Source organism: Euphorbia lathyris, chromosome 7, assembly GCF_963576675.1.
Source record: "Euphorbia lathyris chromosome 7, ddEupLath1.1, whole genome shotgun sequence".
NCBI lineage: Eukaryota > Viridiplantae > Streptophyta > Magnoliopsida > Malpighiales > Euphorbiaceae > Euphorbia > Euphorbia lathyris.
The window spans coordinates 40,788,012-40,811,943 of record NC_088916.1 but is presented as its reverse complement, the minus strand read 5'-3'; the positions used below and the strand labels follow the sequence as shown (position 1 = coordinate 40,811,943).

At 39.7% G+C, this 23,932-nt stretch overlaps 1 protein-coding gene across 1 annotated transcript; it reads right to left on the bottom strand.

Annotated features, from left to right (window-relative positions):
- Nucleotides 1-863: 863 nt before the first annotated feature.
- LOC136235222 (phosphoenolpyruvate carboxykinase (ATP) 1-like) lies at nucleotides 864-6,391 on the bottom strand. Its single transcript, XM_066024802.1, has 13 exons — nucleotides 6,237-6,391; nucleotides 5,876-6,135; nucleotides 5,625-5,800; nucleotides 4,878-5,031; nucleotides 4,659-4,743; nucleotides 3,251-3,351; nucleotides 2,680-2,978; nucleotides 2,367-2,540; nucleotides 2,185-2,250; nucleotides 1,820-1,998; nucleotides 1,573-1,742; nucleotides 1,333-1,501; nucleotides 864-1,243 (listed from the first exon to the last, which is right to left on the bottom strand). Exons 2-13 carry the CDS (start codon nucleotides 6,127-6,129, stop codon nucleotides 1,100-1,102), a joined length of 1,971 nt encoding a protein of 656 aa, XP_065880874.1. The 5' UTR covers nucleotides 6,130-6,135; nucleotides 6,237-6,391; the 3' UTR covers nucleotides 864-1,099.
- Between the last annotated feature and the right edge of the window lie 17,541 nt (nucleotides 6,392-23,932).

Here is a 23,932-nt window from a genome sequence, read left to right as displayed (position 1 = left end):
CCTGAAAACGACAGGTCCTTCCCTTAGAATTATTGGTATCACTTTGTTTTATTTTGCAGTAAAAGTATTTATTCTATTTTTTTTATCGATAACTTTGAAGCTTATCCCTTTAATTTTTTTAACCCCTAATACACTCAAATGATGAAGTTTTAGCATATTGAAAGTAAAAAAAAAAAATATTACAGATTGGACTTTAGAAAATTGCCCCTAATTCTATAAACTAGCTCCATTACTGTCGTACTATTAAAATCAATCCCTAAATATGGATTCAGCACTGATTTCCTTAAAAAATTTGAAAGATAAAGTTGTAATCTTATTTTATTCGGTTTAATCAAGACAATTTGCTTATTTAGAATCCGAATGAGTAAATAAATTTGTTCTAAGTTTATTAAAATTTTATAGTGGGGATTCAAACCATTCTAAAACTTAAATTTAATAAGTTTATAACTAGCAGTAAATATTTAGTATCCATGTTGTGAGCAGTATTTTGAACAGGGTTAACACTTGCTTTTCCGTATCTCTTCGTTTCCTCCTCCAGATGAGAGGAGAAGAGAAAGGCACGTGTCCAGCCCAATGATCGAACAAGGAAGCCCACCTCTCCTGTGACTGCTGCTCATCTTATCTTGATGCTGATTTTTTGTTTTTTTTTTTTTCTGCACAAGAAGGCCTAAGATGAAATTTTGCACTTCTTCAAAACTGATTCTCGGTTGGATATTTCTGTGAATCTCTCTGTATATTTCATTACAAATAAAATTAACTCCAGTTCTGATGTTCGATATAGTCCTTTGAAAAGCTTCCAAAGCAATAATCACATTGCAAACAAGGAGGGAGGGTGGAAACCCAACTCAACTCACTGCAGGACCTGTCATGGAAATTCACATTGATAATCTGAAAAATAAACAAATGTGGCACAACTAGGAATACAATAGTAAAGATCAAATTTCATGTATACCTATACCCACACACATCTAATAGCAGCTATGTGACAAGAAATTACGGTTACTTATATTTTAAGAAAACAAGTAAATTTTTAATTAAAAACACTTGACAACTCGAGTCCAAAGAACATTATTTCTCTCCCCACAAGAAAGCACTCAGATTAGAAAATAGGACCAGCTGCAAGAATCTCCTCCGTCAGCTTGTTGTCTTTTCCAATCTTATAATCAGCGAACACCTCAAAGTTCTTCCTGAACAGACCACCTAACTTCAATAGGCTATCATTGTGTGCTTTCTTATCCAACCACTGCAATTCAACAAAACTTAAACTCATTAACATCTAACCCGTGTCTTATTTTAGCGATAGTACCAAAATGGAGACATCAGGTAGCTTACAGTGTTCACAGGATCTAGGATTTCTGACGGCACCCCCTCTATCTCAGTTGGAATTTCAAGCCCAAACACCTCTGTCTTCTTGTAGTTTGCCTTCAAAAGGCTACCGGAATGTATTGCGTCAATGATTTTTCGAGTGTATGCCAACTTTATACGCTTTCCCGATCCGTAGCTGCAAAAAGGTAAGAGTTTATACACCCAACCAAAATGCACGACTTAATTGAATCAAGTGGAGATACATACCGGCCACCTGACCAGCCAGTATTGACAAGCCATCCAGTAGCCCCATGCTTTTGCATTTTTTCAGCCAACATAGCAGCATACTTAGTAGGATGCAACATTATAAATGCTGCACCAAAGCAAGCAGAAAATGTTGCTTGTGGCTCCTTAATACCATCTTCTGTCCCAGCCACCTGTTTATGCACGGGAATATTTATCATTACTCTTAAACCAGCTAAAGAATTTCACCATAGCAGATTTAGAAAAGTACCAGAGCAGTATAGCCACTGATAAAGTGATACATGGTCTGTGCCAAGCTTAACTTGCTTACAGGTGGGAGAACCCCAAATGCATCACATGCCAGAAGGATTACATTCTTTGGATGGGGACCAACACATGGTAACTTCGCATTTGGAATGTATTCTATAGGATATGCTGCTCGCGTGTTTTCTGCAAACAATAAGAGAAAAATTGGAGTGTGCCTGGGTTAATAAATGGGAGTAAGGGCTGGAGTCCTGCTCAAAACAGAGGAAATATATTGCAAATGTTCTCTTTAAAATACGTCAGCACAATAAAGTTTAATTTCATTGTCTCCATCTCTGAGCGTTTAGTAAAACAATCTGGAGTCGGCACTACCTGTGACAGATTTGTCTTCATAATCTACTTCTCGAGTATGCTCATCAAAAACAACATTCTCCAACACTGCAACAGATAAGCAAACTTATTAGCAGCACTAGCTAGTTAAGCATCAGCGAAGTGAAGCTGTTTTAGGAGTTAGCTAGACCAAGGCATAAACAAGATTCTGAAAGATGAATTACCAGTTCCAAACTTGATAGCATTCCAGATATCAGGCTCTTTCTCTCTTGAAAGATCAATGCACTTGGCATAGCAACCACCTTCAATGTTTGAGACACCATTCTCACTCCAACAGTGTTCATCATCCCCGATTAAATATCTGTTGTGATCAGTAGACAGAGTAGTCTTCCCAGTACCTATGAGAAGAAAATAACAGAGGAATCTATCAGCAACATAATTATGACAAAATAGAGTATCAAGTAGGGATCGCAAGGAGGGTATCAGTTGGCACATGATAGATCACCATTGAAGAATGATGATCTAATGACACTCTACCTGATAATCCAAAGAAGAGGGCAACATCCCCATCTTTTCCCATATTGCATCCAGAGTGAAGGGAGAGAATTTGGCGCTTAGGCATGAGATAATGCATTACGCTGAATAGGCCTTTCTTCATTTCCCCAGCATATTGAGTGCCAAGGATAACCATTTCCCTCCTAGCCAGATTGATGTCTATACTAGTGGAGGAAGTCATGTAGTGGGTGTAACGGTTGCATGGGAACTTCCCAGCATTGTAAATAGTGAAGTCCGGAGTTCCAAAGTCCTCCAGCTCTTCAGGAGTGGGTCTGATACACCTGTAACCCACCCAGTTATCGCATATACAACTAAGCTAGTATATTTTTGGATCTCTGATATACTTGGTCTCTTCAGAGTTCCCAATTTTTGTGGAGGATGAAACTATTAGAAGCTCATACAAATTTAAATATGCTTTGGACGTTACTGTTTAACATTATGAAATAGAATAAGCATATATCATTGAAGAAAATGTAACAGTATATTACTTTCTTCCCATTTTCTACGTGATCAAACATGCTAGACAATAGAAGATTAAGTCCTCGTTACTTACATGTTGTGCATGAACAATGAATGATAGGCCCTGGCAGATACTATACGAACTTTAATTCGGTGCTCTTCATCCCAGTTCAGAAACTGATCATTGATGAAGACCTGGCATGAAAGATTTATCCCTGTTATTACTTAAATTTATTGAACATTAAATAGCATCAGTTGAGACTTGTAGCTGTTCGAAAATTGCTGAGGTTTCAAGTTTGAGCCATGTTCAGTTGTAGTTTAGTCCAATTAATTGAGGAAACCCATATGAACTGATATCAATCATAACTGTATAAAGCAGAAGTACAGAACCATTCGTGATTCAGCAACCTACAGTCCAATTTATCTATATGATGCAAATTTGCTGGACTAACAAAATGATCGTTCTATTGAAGCTAACCCATAAATAATCACAAATAAATTGTCAAGTAGCCGTGGTTAAACATGTTCAATCAATTTAAAATAACACTCAGTAGTGCCAGGACTATTCTATTACTGTTTATTTGGTTAAAACGTATGCTCGTAAGCCGATGTTGTGACCACATGACAGCAGCCCCTACTGTGAAGAGATGCCACCAAGGGGTCCACCATAACCATTAACCTTGGGTGCATGACCATCTTACGGGCCCAATAGTTGAAATGAACATGACATAGGACGGATGAGGCACACGAAACAATAAAATCATCCCCCAATTAATTTTAGGTCACCGGTCCTTGTTTATATGCAATACTTCTAGAAATGCCTCCACTGGAAATCCTGGGCCACGTATTAAGTATCATGAGGAAAACGACAAAAGGGGTCCTCCTTGGAATCTGTTAGAACGTCAGCAAGGATTCTGATAAGTCTTATTTATGGTTACTACACACGGATGTAGATACCTTTCCAGGTTAATCACGTTTGTCCTAGATATTTGAGTTTGGGACCCAAAAACATACGAGTTATGGCCATCAGGATTACCAGTTGTAAGGTAGTTATAACTCTCTTATGCAAAGACAAAATTAGATAAGGATGCCTCTCTCTCTCTCTCTAAACCCATTAAAATTTGATTTTGACAACTGTACATAGTAAGTCAAATTTGGCAACTATCATCATCGGTAAAAACAAGATATACCAAATCCCTCATATGTGGTAATGACTAAGAATACTCACCAAGATATATTGAAGAAAAATAGTGTTTCACACTAATCAAGAATTAGTAACACATTTATTAATAAATTAAGATATAGCAGATCTACTTGATCATATAGTATCTGTTAAGAGATAAGAATACAAGCAATTCGCAACCTTTTTTATTTTTTATTTTTTTAATTTAGTCAAAGCAAGCACTAGACAAGCGCCAGGAGGGAATCAGTCAGATCTAATCTTGCAGTACATTAGTAGGTCAGAATTTGAAAGGATTTTTTTAAGAGATATAAATATATACCTTGTCCAATGAATTCAAGTAATCAACAGCTCTTTCTCTGTTAACCATGAAAGTATGTTCATCCATTTCAATATTGGGAGAGCCCCTGTAAAATATGTTTGACATATAGTGACGATGAACGTTTGATTGATCAATATTCACGAGATCTTCTAAGGCTTTAGTCTTGACCAACCAAGAAATTTAAACTGAAGATGCAAATTAAAATGGTGATGCACTTACTTTCCCCACCAAAGTTCATGCTCGGTGATATTGTCCCTAACAACGCGTTTGTCTCTTGGCGACCTGCCTGTCTTTGCCCCAGATAGTGTAGCCAAGGCGCCAGTTGATGTTACAAACGAACCCTTCTCGTACTTGATGGCTTGCTCGTACAGCTCTATATATCAAATTCAAATTCATCAATATTGGGATGAAGCATTCTGAAACTGTAGATGTGAAATATACTAATAATAAAAAAAAGTTCCCCTCTAAATTCCAAGAATTTCATTCCACAGCTTGAGGACATACAAAAACTAGATTTTTATATATACCCGTGTGAAAAAAAAAAAAAATAACGTTGAATTTGAGAGAAAATATCACTCAATTTAACCAAATCAGTACCACATCAATTATGGTATTTCATATAATCCGTCACCGTTTCACATGTAGCGACAATCCATGTGCATAGATTCATCAGTTTCCTTTTGTATCAATATCAATAGGAACGAGATGTTACCTAAAAACAGGAACTGGAATCGAACAACCAGTCTCATCTAATATCAATACTCATAATTAAGAAAAAAAGGTAAACAATTACTATTTTATTTCACTGAAAGAAACATGTCAGTATAAATATGGAAATTTTTGTTTTTCTAATATGGACAAAATTGGGCTTTTTAATTGAAGTTTCTAATTCTTTCATTTTCAACTGACGAACAAATATAAATCAATTGTAATCGGGTAAAATTAGCATTGAGATGGTGAAATTACCAGCAGGAGAGAGATTGTAGAGGACATGGGTGAACTTAAGAGAACTATCACTAACGCTTATAGCTGGAGTAAAATGGTCGAGGTCGGTAACCTGCTGCTCCTCTGCCTTCCTCGCTGCTGGATCCCCTCTCACCACCTTCGGTCCTGTTTCTCTCGTGAAAGAAGCCAAAGAAGCGCTACAAATCTCATCCCAACTCTAAATCAGAGGCCAATATTTCAAAAAATAAAAATAAATTCGATCGACTAATTACCTGATGGATTGGAGTTGCTGCTTCTGGCGCTGCTCTTCAGAAAGAGGGGAGGGAGGGGCACCACCCTTGATAGGTGTTGTTGGTGCCGATTTCTTCTTCTGAAGAGAGTGAAGTTGATCGATTGTTTGGACATTCACCGTTGGTCCACTATCGTCATGGCAAACATCATTTGGCGGCTTCTTTGTTTGAATTTTGGGCAATTCTTTCCGTCCGGTTGGAGCGGGTTTGAAGCTGAATTCTCCATTCTCAGACATATTTTTCTGCAACGATAAGCAAGTATGATTTAATTTGCTCAGGAATTTGATTTAAAGACGGAATTACAGAGGAAAACAAAAGAAAGAGATAGAGAAGTTAACTGAACCTGCGGGAATTAGGATAAGGATAGAAAGGGAGGATAAGGATAAGAGAGAAGAAATGTTAGAAAGAATCAGCAAGGAATTTTCTGAATTGCATAGTACAGGAATGGGAAGGTTGTTTGCAAATGGTAGTGATAAAAATGGGCGCCAATTACATCTTATATAAGGTTTGTTTCTATTGCCACCGCAAACTTAACTCTACCATGGTATACTCAACTATGGTTAGAATTTTATATGTCACGATACTCAAAAACGAGATAAGGTTCAAATTTGATGTATGGGTTTTGAAAGAAGTGATGTACAAAAATTATATAATTTTATTTTGGGCCAATATATCATCCGCCTTGAATTTATGTAACAACTTTAATCGGCTCCCTTTACTTTTAATGTGTTACAATCTTTAAACTTACTTAACACATTAATAAATTTATTATATTATTATAAGGTATTTAAATTTTTTTAATCAATTTTTTAGTTTTTTTATTTATTTATGTAAATAAAAGTTTAAAATTACCCCTAGTTATATATTTAAAAAAATTTATTTTTTAATTTCAAATTTAATTTAAATAGTTTTAATAAAGTTTTTGAACTACCTATACACTTAATATACTTAAAAATATATATTATTTATTATAATATCTTTAAATTAATATTAAATATTATTATAAATTTTCTATTTTTTTAAATCATAAATTTTTTTCTTCATTCATAAAATTTATTAGAGAAGTAAAGAAATTACTTTTTACAATTATAGTTTTACTCCTATTTTGAAATATTTTTCATTCATTTTATAGTCTATAAATTTTACGTTAATAAAAACATCTGGAATAAGAACTAAAAAAAATTGAGTGATTATTACTATGGTTTTCTTCTGCTCCTGTTGAGAGCTTCCCTTTCAAGTAAGGGTTAGGGTTTCACATTATTCACTAAAATCATCCCCTTACCGTCACTGCTTGTGGTGCGGCTGACGACAATGGACACTCAACTTCAAAATCTTACTATCGTTGACGACGGGCTCGAGATCTCAGACGTAGGGTAGGAACAACAAAGTAACATCTTCAAACTAGACTCAATGAAGACATCCAAGACATTCATCCCAATTCAGTGAATGACGAAGTTCCGCTCAGTGGGCCGAGTAACTTGCGCTTTATGCACATTGATTTAGGGTCGACATCCAGCCTGGAAGCACAACAAGTTCTTCGTGAGGATGGTATGACGAACAGAGGGATTGTGATCACGGAAGAGAGAAAACGAAGAAGGACGGAGAATATTCAAATGAATTCAGCGGATATCAATCTTAGGGGAGCAGGTGTAGATGGATCCCCTGCTAGCTCAAGTCCTACGGAGTCCGATCCAAAAAACAGAAATTCAGCAGGCCCAGATGGAGGGGTCTGCTCATTCAAATGAAGGTACTAAGTTGGAACTGCCATGGGCTAGGAAGCGCCAAGGCAGTTCCTGTTCTTTGTGAGCTGGTCCGAGCTCACAAACCGGATATTATTTTTCTGTATGAAACTTTAGTTAGTAAATCAAGAATCGATAGTCTTAAAAATAAAATTCGATTTCAAGGTAGTTATGTTGTGGATTGTGTTGGACACAACGGTGGTATTTGTGTGTTTTGGAGGGTGTCTCAGCAGTTGATGCTCGTAAAGTATATAGCATTTAATAGGACAAGTGTATCCTATCGCAACAAGTAATATTGTGCTAAGCACGAGATCGAACCACAAAGACTATTCGTTATAACTAGCAAATCTACCTAGAATGATCTAATTGTTTAGAGGGTTGGATAAAGATTTGGGTTTTTGATAACTAATTAACTAATTGAAAGCAATAAAGATAACAAAGTAAAGTGAACAATTGACAGGGTAGAAGGTGAATCAAAAAATGGCACAATCCAGACTGAGGAATCCTTTGATTAAATCCTATGTATGGGTTTAGGGAGTTCAGATTTACGTTTTACCAATGATTGAAGGTAATTGCCCTAAGTGAAAGACTAATATGATCAGTATTGTCCTTCCTATTCACATGCATTCGGGTGACGGCTTGATTAGGCATATACCCTAGGTCATGCAAAGCATTAGGTTTATTGACAATTAAGGCTAAAGCTGTAGCCCAACCACAAAGCCTCATTCCTAGTGGTCTCTAGCGAAGTCAGATTTACACAAGTTCGGTATAGACGATTCCGTGGTCAGGTTCTCATCTATCTATAATCCTATTTAATGTCAGGGTAACAGGCATTAGGCACATTATATATATAAACAGGCTAGTTGATCATTATCAATGTTCATTCTAGCATAAATCCTGTTCCTAACAATATCTAGGCATTAAGCATGCATAAACTGATCAATCAAAGGTCCTAGATCCCTAATCATACATATTCATATAATCAATCTCATCCCCATCCCAAATTGGATGGAGATCAGTTCATAGACAAACCAATCATAGCAATAGGAAAATAGGAATAATGGAAAAACATCTTCAATTGAATATAATCGTAAAAGATAAAAGGGAAAGAGAGAAATCTAGAACCCGTTTTGCCGATTCTGATTACAAAAATAGAAGATGAGGAACTTCTCCCATCAATTGTTCTTGAATAAAATAAAAAAAACAGGAATTAAACCTAATCTAGAAAGCAAGGAAATAAAAAGCTAAAAATTCTACATTATGGCGGCTCCTAATGAATCCGTCCCCGAATAACTAAGAGGAGCTCCCTATTTATAGAGATAGGGCGAAACCCTAGTGTCTCCGGGGGTACAAAGGTCGTTTTCTATATTAACAGGGGCTTTTTGGGCATAATAGTTCGACATTCCAGCAAGGGAGATGCGTTTTTGCGCCTCTCCCGCCTCGTCTCGTCGAGACGCTTTTGTGTCTCGTCGAGACAAGTGCCAAAATGGGGTAGAACTCTGGTTTTTATCCGTTTTGGTCCCTGGGCTTCCGAAATATGCTCTAATGGTCCCTGGCGAGTCCCAAAAGTGCTCCGACGGTCCCTGAATTGTCCAGAATTGCTCCAAAAGGCTCGGTCTGGTTCGGGAATGCTCAAATAGGCCCAAAAACACCTGAAAACACAGGAAATGCCAAAAATAAGAGAAATTACTAATTCTAACTAAAAGATAACAAAACAATAATAAAACTAAAAGGAAATAAAGCAAAAGGAAGCTAAAAGGGGCCTAAAAACCCTATACAAATGGGAGCTATCAGCAGTGTTCCCTCCTCTCTTTTTCAACAAATCATATTGACCTTGAGATCATTGACACTCTAAATGATAACTGGAGACTCACAGGTTTTTACGGTTGCCCCGAAAGGAATAGAAGAAGAGCTTCGTGGGAGATACTTCGTGTTATCGCCTCTACTTCGAGTCTACCGTGGGCTATCTTGGGTGATTTTAATGATTTGTTATCTTCCGATGATAAAGAAAAAGGGTTACTTCCGCACCCTAAATGGTGTCTCCAAGGATTCCGTGAAGTCATTGCAGATTGTAACCTTGTTGCACTGCCATTGGAGGGATACCCGTATACATGGATTTGACACCGAGGCAAACCGAATAAAGTGCAGGAAAAGCTTGATATAGCCTTTGTGTCTAAAAGTTGCTTAGAAATATTTCCGAATGGGTTATCCACCAATACGATAGCTCCCCTATCAGACCATAGCCCTATAACACTTGAAACGGAAGTCATGAGAAGAAATTATCAGAGCATGCGATTCCTCTTTGAGAATAAATGGTTGCGAGGAGGGGTTGCAGGGTATTGTCGATGGTGGCTGGGCGGAAGGGTCGCATAGGCAGCTTATTGACAGTCTAACATTCTTGACAGACAAACTGATGGATTGGGGTCATGATTTGATGAGGGTGGATAGGCATGTGGTGGAATACTGTAATAGGAGATTAGAAACAATCAGAGCAACGACATCAAAATCGGCAACAGGAGAGTATGAGGCAACCCGGAAGAAATTGGTTCATAAATTAGTACATCAGGAGGACCATTGGCGGCAACAAGCCAAAGTCTAGTGGCTGTCTAAGGGAGATGCAAACACCAGATTCTTCCATTCTGTGGTAAGCAGTCGAAGGAAGAGGAACATGGTCCATAAATTACGGCGGGATGATGGCACATGGGCTTCGAGCGATAGCGATTTGGCAAAAGTGGCGGCTGATTATTTTGAAGAGTTATTTTCTGGCAGTAGCGAGAATTACAGAGATGTAACAAACTTCATTACATCAAAAGTAACATCAGAGATGAATGATTAACTTCAGCGCCCTTTTACAATTCTTGAATTTAAAATGGCCCTTTTTGAAATGCATCTTGATAAGGCCCCCGGGCCAGACGGCTTTAATCCCGGCTTCTTTCAAAGATTCTGGCAAAGTATTGGACAAGACACCTTTCAAGCAGGATGCGCATGGTTGAGTCAGGGTATGTTTCCTCCTGATCTTAATAAATCTATAATATCTCTCATTCCTAAATGTGATTATCCCCAAACCATGCGCGATTTGAGACCTATTGCACTATGCAATGTGGTCTATAAGATTATTTCAAAGGTTTTGGCGAACATATTTAAACCATTCTTGCCAAATCTAATCTCTGAAAATCAATCTGCATTCATCAAAGGGCGCTCCATTTATGACAATGTTCTTATTGCATTTGAAACAATTCACAGCATGAAACGGAATGTGAATAAGAAAAAGGGAGAGGTGGCCTTAAAAATTGACATCAGCAAGGCCAATGACAGGGTCGATTGGAGCTATCTTTCTACAGTATTGCTCAAACTGGGTTTTTGTGAGTCTTGGGTAAAGAAGATCATATTGTGTGTTACGACCATGCAGTATTCAATAAAGATGAATGATGTGATTTGTTGGACCGTTTGTTCCGGATAGAGGTCTTTTCCAGGGCGATCCTTTGTCCCAATACCTCTTTCTTTTTTACGTGGAGGGGCTAACAGCTCTACTGTCAGTAGCCGATCAAGAGGGGCGCGTACATGGGGCATGGGTCAGCAGGAGGGTTGTTAGGCATGAAATTGACTAAGATTAATAAATAATTTATAAGGGAATTCGGGTAATTTTTATATCATTTTGTAAGGAATAAGGGCTAATTAATGTCCTTGTGCAGATAAGCAAAGAAAAATGCTAAACTCGCTGGAAACAGCTTGTTACGCTAATGCCAATAAGGAGTGGAGCCTTACTTGTATCTAGCGGTTAAACGCCGGATTATCCAATGACGGACAGCGACAGATCGTTGGTGGCAGTGAAAGGAAAGCAGCAGGAAAAGCAGGTGAAAGTGTGTGGCGATGGGATTGCCCAAAGAAGCATGATGATTTGAAGTCTCACCCCCTTGAGTGTTGAAGGGTTAATCTAAAAGTTAATCATTTTCTAGTTTATTTTAATTATATTAAGTAGTTGACTTTGTTTGTAAGAAGGGTACGAAAGTTGTACCAATTTTGGACAGTCTCGGTCTTTTCCCTTTAAATAGGAAAAGCAGAGAAGGGTTAGGGATCGGATTATTTTTCTTAGCTTTAGTTTTTTTACAAGTAGAATAGAAGGAGAAGAGAGCTCTCATGGAGTCTCAAGCTGTAACAACAACCTTCCTCTGCTCACTGCTCGATATGAGTGAGTAGACATTTTGAACGGGCACGACATGGCCGGCCCGGTGATGTAAGTTTTACAACGTTTTAATGATATTTAGTATTTTGCCAATGTTGTGATCAATGAGGATTTAACTTTCTTGCGTAAGCATGTATGTATGTGTTAGATGAATGTTAGGACACTGCTTTCATCTTCACCGATATCTCTATTGATCTCCCAACTTCGAAGCTGACAAGTTAGAAGGTTGTGTCGAGGGTTTTCTCATCTAGAAATGCAGTTTTGTTCTTAATGCTAGAAAGAACGTATCTTTAGGACGCTAAAGATGTTAGTAAATCTTAGGAGTTTGAGAACACACGACAGTTGACTCAAACTCACTCAAAAACTGATACTTTGGCTTCGTTGGCATTATCTTTTATTCATCGAATGTTGTAAGATGTAACACACCGTGTTCGGTCATGTAAAGCCTGTTCTCTTCCTTTAATCGTTGAAAAGTAACCTTATTTCCTTGATTGAGTATCCTGCCTGAGTCACTAAAACAACCAATATCAAACAAACAACCATAAAGGAAGCCACTTGTATAACACACACTGTTTAGCAACAATTTCTCTTATTTATTTGTATCACAATCCCTGTGGAGACGATACTCACTTATCACTTTATTACTTGTATCTAGTGCACTTGCTAGAGTCTGTTTACAGGACAACAAGTTTTTGGCGCCGTTGCCGGGGATTGAAAGCAACAAATTTATAGCTGAAATTTCTGTAAAACATGGTGTTTTTAATCTGTGTGTTAAGGCGTGCAGGAAAAAAAGGGGTCATTTTTTCTCATTTATGCGTAGAGCTGCACCTCCTGTTTTTCCTATCGATCTCGAATTAGAGAGAACGTGTAGACGAAACAGAGCGGGAGCTCGACGTGCTAGACAAAGAGAAAGACAAAGAGAGAGAAGAATGGCTGGAAGGGAAGGACCAGAACAACCAGTTCCACCAAACCAAGAAGAGGAGGGAGAAAATAATAACCCTCCTGTGAGGAGAATCATAGACTACTCTAGGCCAACTACCGAGGGACACTCATCGTGTATCGTATTGCCCAACGAGGGAAATAACATGTTCGAAGTAAAAGGGTCCATGATACAAATGATCCAAGCCTCGGTGCAATTTAATGGGTTTCAATCTGAAGATCCTAATGGGCATCTTCAAGAATTCATTACCTTGTGCAACACATTCAGGTCGAACAGAGGTGTCTCTGATGATGTGATCAGATTAAAGCTGTTCCCTTTTTCACTAAGGGATAAAGCAAAAACATGGCTGCGGAATTTACAGCCTGGAACGATCACGAGTTGGGAAGAAATGGCACGAGCTTTTCTAATGAAGTATTTTCCGCCTCGACAAGCCATTAAGCTACGAAATGAAGTGTCACGCTTCATACAGCATGAAGATGAGTCGTTGGCAGAAGCATGGGAAAGATACAAGGAGCTGCTCAGAAGGGTGCCAAATCATGGTATCCCCATGTGGATGCAAATGCAAAATTTTTACAATGGCGCGACCAACGTTTACAAAATCCAGATCGAATCTATCGCGAATGGTAACCCGGAAGATCTAGAGCCACAAGCTTTATATGACCTAATAGAGAAAGTGGTCAGCACGAGTTACAACTGGCATTCGTCACGAAGTGAAGGAAAAAGGACAGGAAACGAGGATGTCGTTTCAAAACTAACAAGCCAAGTAGAACAGCTTACCCGGCAGCTGGGAAAGATAAATGTCTCGTCCATTCATAATGAACCGCCATTTAGTGAACCACCATTCACTGAAAGTTGTGGTTTTTGCGGAGGAGCTCATTTCAATATCAACTGTCCTGGAGTAAAGCAAGGAAAAGGCACACGGGCTGACTGCGACTACGCAGGGTACAATCAGAGGAATCAGCCCAACCGTTACTCTAACACTTACAACTCGGAAATGAGGAACCATCCAAATTTTGGATGGACAGGCCAACCGGACCAGCAAAGACAGTATCAAGAGCAGCCGAGGTATCAACAACAGCAAGGAGGACATTACCAAAGACAACCTCAGCAGCATTATAAGCAACCTGTGCAACAAAAGGAAGAAGTCGAACCAGATATGAAAACAATGATGATGCGGTTCATGAAATAGACGCAGGCATCGATCAAGAATCTGGAAACACAAGTCCACCAGATCGCCGCGTCCACATCAAAAGGAAAAGGAATAATGCCGAGCAATACTGAGCCAAATCCTAAAGGCGACGTCATGGCAATCACCTTGAGGTCTGGTTAGGAAACTCAACCAGTTGTTTTATCTAACAAAGAGGCTGAGCGCGCAGGAACATCCAAAGAGGCTGAAGGGGAACTGGAACAAGCTGTTCCCGGAAATGAAGAAACAAGGAAGGATAACCAAGCAAGTAAGCCAAATCAAGAGGAGGAAAGGGCTTGTAAACCACCACAGCCGTATGTCCCACCGGTGCCATATCCAACACGGCTGATCAACAAGAAGTTAGAGGAGCAGAATTCTAAAGTGTTGGACACTTTGAGGAAATTGCACATCAACATACCTTTTGTGGAAGCACTGGCACAGATGCCGACATATGCAAAATTCCTCAAAGATATCTTATCGAACAAGAAGAAACTGGAGAACATTTCCATGATACAACTCAACAGAGACTGTTCGTCCATACTCCAAAACAAGCAGCAGCTTCCAAAGAAGCTAAAAGATCCAGGGAGTTTTTCGATTCCTTGTTCAATTGGGAAGCTGACTATTGAAAATGCACTTTGCGACCTAGGAGCTAGCAGAAACCTAATGCCATATTCTCTATATGCACAACTCGGGTTAGGAGAACCACAACCCACTCGTATGTCTATTCAATTAGCTGATCGTTCTGTATGCTATCCTAGGGGAGTAGTAGAAGACGTGTTAAAAATTCATTTTGCCCGTTGATTTCATTATAATGGACATTGATGAAGATTTGCATGTCCCTATTATCCTAGGAAGACCATTTCTAGCAACAGGAAAAGCATTGATAGATGTAGGAGAGGGAAAGTTATTCTTAAGGATAAATGGTGAGGAAGTGATATTTAAAATGAATGAAGCAATGAGGCGTGCGAATAATAATGATGACACTTGCTGTTTCTTAGATGATTTTCAGAGTCTTACTACTTTGCAGGAACAGGACACATTAGAAACTTTATTGGGGAGAGAGGTGAACATATGCGAAGAAACATGCTGTTCCATTGAAACCAACTTTCCGACACCTCCGTTAGATCCTGCTGTTCCAACTCATCAAGAACCACCAGAGGTACCCACTGTGCCTGTGTCTAAGCCAGAATTGAAGCCGTTGCCTGAACATCTCGAGTATGCATTCCTGGAACCACCCAGCGGAAGTCCTGTCATCATATCATCAAAATTAACTCCTGACCAAAAGGCGCAACTAATGGCGGTCCTGCGAAGAAACAAGGCTGCAATAGCATGGAAAATTGATGACATAAAGGGAATTAGCCCGGCAGTCTGTGTTCATAGAATCTTGATGGAAAAGGACAACCGACCAACTGTTCAGCCGCAACGTAGGCTAAATCCCCACATGAAGGAGGTTGTGAGAAAGGAGGTGATCAAACTTCTCGATGCTGGCATTATCTACCCAATATCTGATAGTGTGTGGACAAGCCCTGTCCACGTTATGCCAAAGAAAGGCGGAACAACCGTAGTCCTAAATGAAAAGGACGAGCTGGTACCCACAAGAACAATAACAGGGTGGAGAGTTTGCGTCGACTACAGAAAGCTTAATGAAGCCACAAGGAAGGACCATTTCCCCTTACCCTTCTTTGACCAGATGTTGGAACGACTGGCGGGCTATGCATTCTATTGTTTTCTTGATGGGTATTCAGGATACAACCAAATCGCAATTCATTGCGACGACCAAGAGAAAACCATATTCACATGTCCATATGGGACTTATGCTTACAGAAGGATGCCTTTCGGACTGTGCAATGCTCCTGCCACTTTTCAGAGATGTATGATGTCAATTTTTCATGACATGGTGGAGCGGACTGTGGAAATTTTTATGGATGACTTCTCAGTCTATGGAAGTTCATTCGATAGCTGTCTAATCAACCTTGAAGCGGTGCTCGCGCGGTGCAAGGAGACTAATTTAGTCTTGAACCGGGAAAAGTGCCACTTCATGGTCAATGGAGGAATTATCCTAGGGCATAAAATTTCTGAGAAAGGGATGGAAGTGGACAAGGCAAAAGTGGAAGTAATCGAGAAGCTGGCTGTGCCTGCGAACGTCAAAGATGTGAGAAGTTTTTTGGGGCACGCAGGGTTTTATCGCCGGTTTATAAAAGATTTTTCAAAGATAGCACTTCCATTGTCAGCCCTACTCCATAAGGAAGCCGAGTTCTCTTTTAATGCAGACTGTTTGAAGGCCTTTGAGCTCTTAAAGACTAAGCTGATCAACTCACCTATACTAGCAGGACCAGATTGGGAGCAAGCTTTTGAAATAATGTGCGACGCGAGCGACACTTGTGTGGGAGTTGTTCTTGGACAGAGGATTGAGAAGAGGTTTCGACCTATTTACTATGCCAGCAAAACATTGAACATTGCCCAGCAAAACTATACAACTACCGAGAAGGAACTTCTGGCGGTTGTGTATGCTTTCGACAAGTTCAGGCCCTACTTGGTTTTATCCAGGGTGATTGTTCACACAGATCACGCAGCGTTGCGATACTTGTTCGCGAAACAAGATGCTAAGCCAAGGTTGATCCGATGGTTGCTATTACTGCAGGAGTTCGATTTGGAAATTAAGGATAAAAAGGGAACGGAGAATGTTGCTACAGATCATTTGTCAAGGATAGATCACAAGGGCAGGGTTGAACAAATAGAAATCGTGGAAAGGTTTCCTGCCGAGCATCTGTATGCGGCGCAGTCTGCGCCATGGTTCGTCGATATAGCTAATTACCTTGCAACTTCGCTCAAGCCACACAACCTATCCACAAATCAAAAAAGGAAGTTTTTCTCCGAAATCAAATATTATTTTTGGGATGACCCTTACCTTTTCAGGTTGTGCGCGGACCAAATCATTCGAAGATGCATATCGCAAGAAGAGGGACAGGATGTTCTCAGCCACTGTCATAACCGTGAAGCAGGAGGACACCATAGTGCAAGCCATACCGCGGCAAATGTTCTCCAATCAGGTTTTTTCTGGCCCACTCTTTTTAAGGATGCTAATGCATTCGTTGGAACTTGCAATAAGTGCCAACGAACGGGAAACATTTCAGCTCGAAATGCTATGCCCCTAAACAACATAGTTGTGTGTGAAATTTTTGACATCTGGGGCATAGATTTTATGGGACCATTCCCAACTTCCCAAGGGAATAAATACATCCTAGTGGCTGTGGATTATGTGAGCAAATGGGTCGAAGCAATAGCAAGTCCCACCAATGACGCCCGCGTGGTAGTCAAATTTCTAAAAAGACTGTTCGCCAGATTCGGGGTCCCGCGAGCGATCATTAGTGATCAAGGGACCCACTTCTGTATTGCAAAATTTGAAAAATTAATGGGAAAACTTGGAGTCTCACACAGGGTTGCCACACCTTACCATCCACAAACCAGTGGACAGGTGGAGATCTCCAATAGAGAAATAAAAAGAATCTTAGAGAAAACCGTTGGCAACTCTCGAAAGGATTGGGCAAACAAGCTCGATGATGCTCTTTGGGCATATCGTACCGCTTATAAAACACCGATTGGAATGTCTCCTTTTCGGTTGTTATACGGGAAATCTTGTCACTTGCCGGTGGAAATGGAACACCACGCATTTTGGGCGTTAACATTTTTAAATTTTGAGACACAGGCTGTTGGTGAACAGAGAAGTTTACAGCTGAGCGAAATGGGGGAATTCAGGCTGTTCTCATACGAAAATGCGGTGAATTACAAAGCCAGGACCAAGCAGTGGCACGACAAAAAGCTCATGAACAAGGTGTTCCATGAAGGACAAAACGTCCTTCTTTTCAATTCACGATTGAGGCTCTTTCCGGGAAAGCTCAAGTCAAGATGGTCAGGACCATTCATTGTAAACCGTGTATTTGCACATGGAGCTGTTGAAATTTTCAAAGATGGGGGTGATCCTTTTAAGGTGAACGGACAAAGATTAAAACCATATTTAGAGAACGATCACATAAGGAATATCGATACTGTTCATTTCCAGGATCCCCCAGGACAGTAAAAGCAAGAGAACAGGGTGTCCGCTACAAACACCAATTGTAGCACAAGTAACTTTGCATTTTATTGATTTTTATCTTTACTTTTTATTTTTATTTTTGTTTCCGTGGTGTAAAGTGTGTTTGAAGTTGACTTCATCTTGAGTAATTTCTGCCTAGGCACAATTGTGAAACCTAAAAATCCTTCCAAGGGTGAGGTAGTACAATTGTACATGTGTTGTAGGGAAAGGGAAAATCGTAGAGATTTGGGCGGTAGAAATTTATTATTAAAGCTAGGAAAAGTGGAACGTCCACTCCTATGCCAAATAGGCAATCATACCGCCTGTTTTTCTCCTCGATAAGATTGAACGGTTGGGGGGATATAAATGCTAAAATTAAATCTTGACCGTTCATCTACCCTCATTCTGATTCAAAAACACGCGCCTTTCTGCCGATTTGTCCAGGTGGCCGACTTTGATTCGGCCTCAAACTGACAGATTGGCGAGAAGACGCCTCGTTTCCCTACTTAAAGAAGCTTTATCTCAATTCAGTCCTTCTATCACCATATTTCTTTCTTTTCTTTGAGATTTCTTTTCACAAAGGCAGTTCATGATCTGTGCCCTATACCACTGGAAAACCCTACTTAAACTTGAAAGCGAAATGAGAACCCGAGGCTCGGGCAAAAACGTGAAAATTGAGGGTTCTTCCAAGAAAGAAAAAGCAAAGGCAAAAATGGCGGAACCATGCACTGTGGCGTTTGTCCCAGATGAGAAGCTGGTCAAGAAACTCTCCCAGTTCAAAGACGCCTCTGTTCAGGCGTACTATGATGAGCTAGCGAAACTTCAGTTCGGACCCATCCGAACAGTTTGCTGGGAAACCCTAAAAAGGCTTAAGCTAGAGGATCGTGTACGCACCCTCATGAAGTCTGGTCATTTTGAATGTTTCTTTGAAATGACGGAACCGGCCTATCGGGAACTAACACTCGAGTTCTTGGTAACTTTTAAGCACAATTCGGAGATAACCGATCCTGATAAAGAGGGAAAGTTTTGCTTCAGGCTCATGGGTCACTCCCAAAGGCCTTCGCTTAACTTGTTCAACCAGATGTTAGATGCTACCAATGATGACGACCTAGAATCCGAGAGCTATAAAGAGGCATTCACCATAACGCCTGATGTTTTCGACCCTGTGGCCTTCTAGGAATCACTTTCAGGACAGAAGCATTATGACGGCAGTTCGACCAATGCGTCCAATATCGATGATTACGCTGTTCGGTATTTGCACAAGTTGATCTCTGGTACGATCTTCGCTTGGGAAAACCAAGCCACCATGCCATATGCAGATCTCACCGCGTTGTGGAGTATGGCAGTTGGACCGAGAATGAATTTGGGATTCTGGTTTGGAGAGTACATCAGCGCTTTTTATAAGAAAAACTCATCAGTCATCTGTTGTGGAAGCATAGTCACCAGAATTGCGGAGTCAATCGGGGTTTTTAAACCTGAAGACCACTCTCGTCTCACGATTGTGAATCACCCTGACCCCATTGATCTCAAGAGCCTCCAAAAGATGTTATTCGAAAAGATTGTGAATGGAAAGTGGGTCTGGATGTCTGATTTTGTTACATCTCGGCAGACTGAGAGCCGGAAAAGGAAAAGCGAGCCTACCCTTTCAGTGTCGTCAGATTCCGAGCAAGTCGAGAAGCCTAAAGACTTGGCATTTTATAAGAAATGTGCAAAGATGACCTGCGAGGATGTGATGGATCGATTCAATGCCCTGTTTGCCCAGAATCAGGCAAACCGCGAAATGATATTCGCCATGGAGCAAAAGTACGCATCGCAACAGGGCGAGATCGATATGCTCAAGAGCCTGTGCATTGAGGAGCATGCCAAAGAAAGTCCCTCTGGTTTCTCTGTGAAAAGTCCGGTAAGACAATTGCCTGAAACACCTGCTAGTGCCAATGTTAAGGCTAACGCTGCCGCCTCCTCGAAGGAGGAGGGTATTCCTGCCCCTGTGGATAGAGAGGTTAACTCCTCTCTTTCCCATCACACCTGATCTGACCAAATATTCGCTGTCCTAGCATCTGGTAACCTCTAACACCCTTACTCTTTCATGTTTTGTTCCGCCTATCTTGTACAATCTGCTGCCGTGATTATTAACATTGAGGACAATGTTTTGTTTTCTTTTGGGGGTGGGGATTGTGCTGTGTGCATCACAATTTATAATTTATGCTGAAATAACATGATAAATGCTGCAAATCGGTTGGTTTAATTTAGTGATTTGATGTAGAACAAATATCCCTTGAGAATCCTTGTGCATATCCTTGGTAATTATTGTCTGCTTCCATTGTTTTCTTTCCGCTTATGTTTGTTCCATCTAGAGAACTGCTTGGTGTTATGTAGGAATCATAGAGCAGACTGTGCATGCTATTTGGTGTTAGGTTGTGTTAATTGCTTGTGTGTATTTCGTGTTCCCTAATTCAGGAAGTTCCAAAAATTTTGAAATCTTTAATTCCTCTGTCAAAATTAGTAATCATGGCCTTACTACAATTTTCCCCGAAAATAGTGAGAATTTGAGCCTTATAATGCATCCATGGTATGCATTGTTTTTTTGAGTGGGCCAGCACTCACTATCTTTAGGGAGAATTTGCCTGGGTACCCTGATGAAACGGTGATTGGTTCTGATTTTCATAGGAGGAAAAAGGCATTTAGTTATCCCCTCCGCTACACAAAAGGCACCTGTGCTATGCACCCCAATTATTAGGATAACCAAGTCGAGCCATAACCTGCTCTTTCTGAATAACCACAAATAATAGCCCTCTCCCTTCACTTAAACTCTAAAATACCTTGAGTTCTGTCTTATGCCTCGAATTGCCAATTGTTTAAAATAAAAATCATGTGCTTAAGTTATGCGAATATAAGCAATTGTGCAAACATCGTTTAAGGAAAAGATTGAATGAACTAGGGAACATAATGTGGGGAGGAAGGAACCTTTATATTCAAAAGAGTACTGGGTTATGAGTGAACAGGTTGTGTAGACAAAGTGTGTGTAAACAGCAATCATTATAGGCTGCGTATGATAAATAAAGTGCAAAAAGACAGAATTCATACACTGAAATAGCTTTTCACTGTCAAACCAGAGCCCTAGCCTAACATTACAACCTTTACAAAGTCCTTTGGACTATGTCAGGAGGAACTTTGGCCCATAGACTCGGGATCAATAGGCAAACTCACACCCTAAGGGTGTGGTGTCTGAGCTGAGGAGTGAAATAGCATTTGTTTTCCTATGGCAAAAAGATGCCATGTGAGAGTGAGTGAAGTATTCCATTCCTTAGTGAGGCATGTCTGGCTGTTGGTAACTCTTTGTGAAAAAGGAAGTCTAAATTTTAAGATTTGAGGAATTTCTTGAGCAAAAAGGACACAACGTTTAAAACAAGCTTTTACTCTTCGATGAAACCTTAGCATGCATCTGTTCATCTCCTAATAGTGCCAAGCGTTCTATGTTTCTTTACTCGTCGTTCTCAGTCATTAAACTAATTTCATTCCTAACCCTTTTTGTTTATTCTCTTCTTACAATTTGTTGCTTGAGGACAAGCAAAGGTTCATTTTGGGGGTATTTGTTAGGCATGAAATTGACTAAGATTAACAGATAATTTATAAGGGAATTCGGGTAATTTTTATATCATTTTGTAAGGAATAAGGGCTAATTAAAGTCCTTGTGCAGATAAGCAAAGAAAAATGCTAAACTCGCTGGAAACAGCTTGTTTCGCTAATGCCAATGAGGAGTGGAGCCTTACTTGTATCCAGCGGTTAAACGCCGGATTATCCAATGACGGACAGCGACAGATCGTTGGTGGCAGTGAAAGGAAAGCAGCAGGAAAAGCAGGTGAAAGTGTGTGGCGATGGGATTGCCCAAAGAAGCATGATGATTTGAAGTCTCACCCCCTTGAGTGTTGAAGGGTTAATCTAAAAGTTAATCATTTTCTAGTTTATTTTAATTATAGTAAGTAGTTGACTTTGTTTGTAAGAAGGGTACGAAAGTTGTACCAATTTTGGACAGTCTCGAACTTTTCCCTTTAAATAGGAAAAGTAGAGAAGGGTTAGGGATCAAATTATTTTTCTTAGCTTTAGTTTTTTTACAAGTAGAATAGAAGGAGAAGAGAGCTCTCATGGAGTCTCAAGCTGTAACAACAACCTTCCTCTGCTCACTGCTCGATATGAGTGAGTAGACATTTTGAACGGGCACGGCATGGCCGGCCCGGTGATGTAAGTTTTACAACGTTTTAATGATATTTAGTATTTTGCCAATGTTGTGATCAATGAGGATTTAACTTTCTTGCGTAAGCATGTATGTATGTGTTAGATGAATGTTAGGACACTGCTTTCATCTTCACCGATATCTCTATTGATCTCCCAACTTCGAAGCTGACAAGTTAGAAGGTTGTGTCGAGGGTTTTCTCATCTAGAAATGCAGTTTTGTTCTTAATGCTAGAAAGAACGTATCTTTAGGACGCTAAAGATGTTAGTAAATCTTAGGAGTTTGAGAACACACGACAGTTGACTCAAACTCACTCAAAAACTGATACTTTGGCTTCGTTGGCATTATCTTTTATTCATCGAATGTTGTAAGATGTAACACACTGTGTTCGGTCATGTAAAGCCTGTTCTCTTCCTTTAATCGTTGAAAAGTAACCTTATTTCCTTGATTGAGTATCCTGCCTGAGTCACTAAAACAACCAATATCAAACAAACAACCATAAAGGAAGCCACTTGTATAACACACACTGTTTAGCAACAATTTCTCTTATTTATTTGTATCACAATCCCTGTGGAGACGATACTCACTTATCACTTTATTACTTGTATCTAGTGCACTTGCTAGAGTCTGTTTACAGGACAACAAGGGCTCCAACTATTTCTAACATGTTGTTTGTAGATGATTCTTTTTTATTTTTTCATGCTAGCATCCAGGAAAGCAGAGAAATAAAAGGATTACTGGAAACCTATGAAAAAGCATCTGGACAAGCTATCCATTTTTCCAAGTTTGGAATCCTATTTAGTAACAATGTGCATCCGCTGTTATTAGACGCTATATCTCACATCATCGGGGTTTTTGCGCCTATTAATACTGGTAGGTATCTTGGGCTACCATCCTTAGTCGGCAGCAAGAAGAAGGATATCTTTGCACATTTTCGTGAAAGGCTATGGAAGAAACTACAAGTGTGGCGTGGCAAGCCCTTATCTAAAGCTGGGAGAGTAGTACTTATCCGAGCCGCAAGACAAGCAATTCCAGTGTATTTTATGAGCATGTTTTTGTTACCTGTATCCACATCGGATGAACTTCAAAGAATGATGAACTTTTTTTGGTGGGGTAATAACAAGACAAGATCTAAAGGAATAAACTAGTTGAGCTGGGAGAAGTTATGTATTGCACGGGACGGAGGAGGACTAAATTTTAGAAATTTCACAGCCTTCAATGTAGCGATGTTGGGTAAACAAGGGTGGTGGCTTTTGTCATCTCCAGATTCTCTTATCAGTAGGGTCTTCAAAGCTAAATACTATCCTGAGGGGGATTTTATGTCAGCAAGGTTGGGTTCATCACCAAGCTATATTTGGAGGAGCATCTGGAATTCTCAACTTCTACTTCATCATGGGTATCGCTGGAAAGTAGGGGATGGAAGTGTTGGGGTTTAGTGTCCTATAGACAATTGTTCTAGGATATAAAATAAATATGAATGAAGTGTTCTTTATATCATTTGTTTTAATAAGATATGGTTTCGTAACTATATAAAGACAACCCTTTTTAAAGAACTAAATAAGTCTAACAAAAGGAAATCCCTAAGTTTGTTTAAAGTGATTATAAAGTGTTCATACAAGCATGAAGTGAGACGAAACTTTATAATAAACTAATAAACTTAAAACCACCCCAAGTCAAGAAATATGTTT

Bases quoted from the DNA above. Each gene is read 5' to 3' on its own strand.
- LOC136235222 (XM_066024802.1), bottom strand. From the start codon at position 6,129: ATGTCTGAGAATGGAGAATTCAGCTTCAAACCCGCTCCAACCGGACGG. The intron at 5,032-5,624 runs GTAATTTCACCA...TTTGATATATAG, and splicing joins CTACAATCTCTCTCCTGCTG to AGCTGTACGAGCAAGCCATC. The intron at 2,979-3,250 runs GTAAGTAACGAG...GGTGGGTTACAG, and splicing joins TCATTGTTCATGCACAACAT to GTGTATCAGACCCACTCCTG.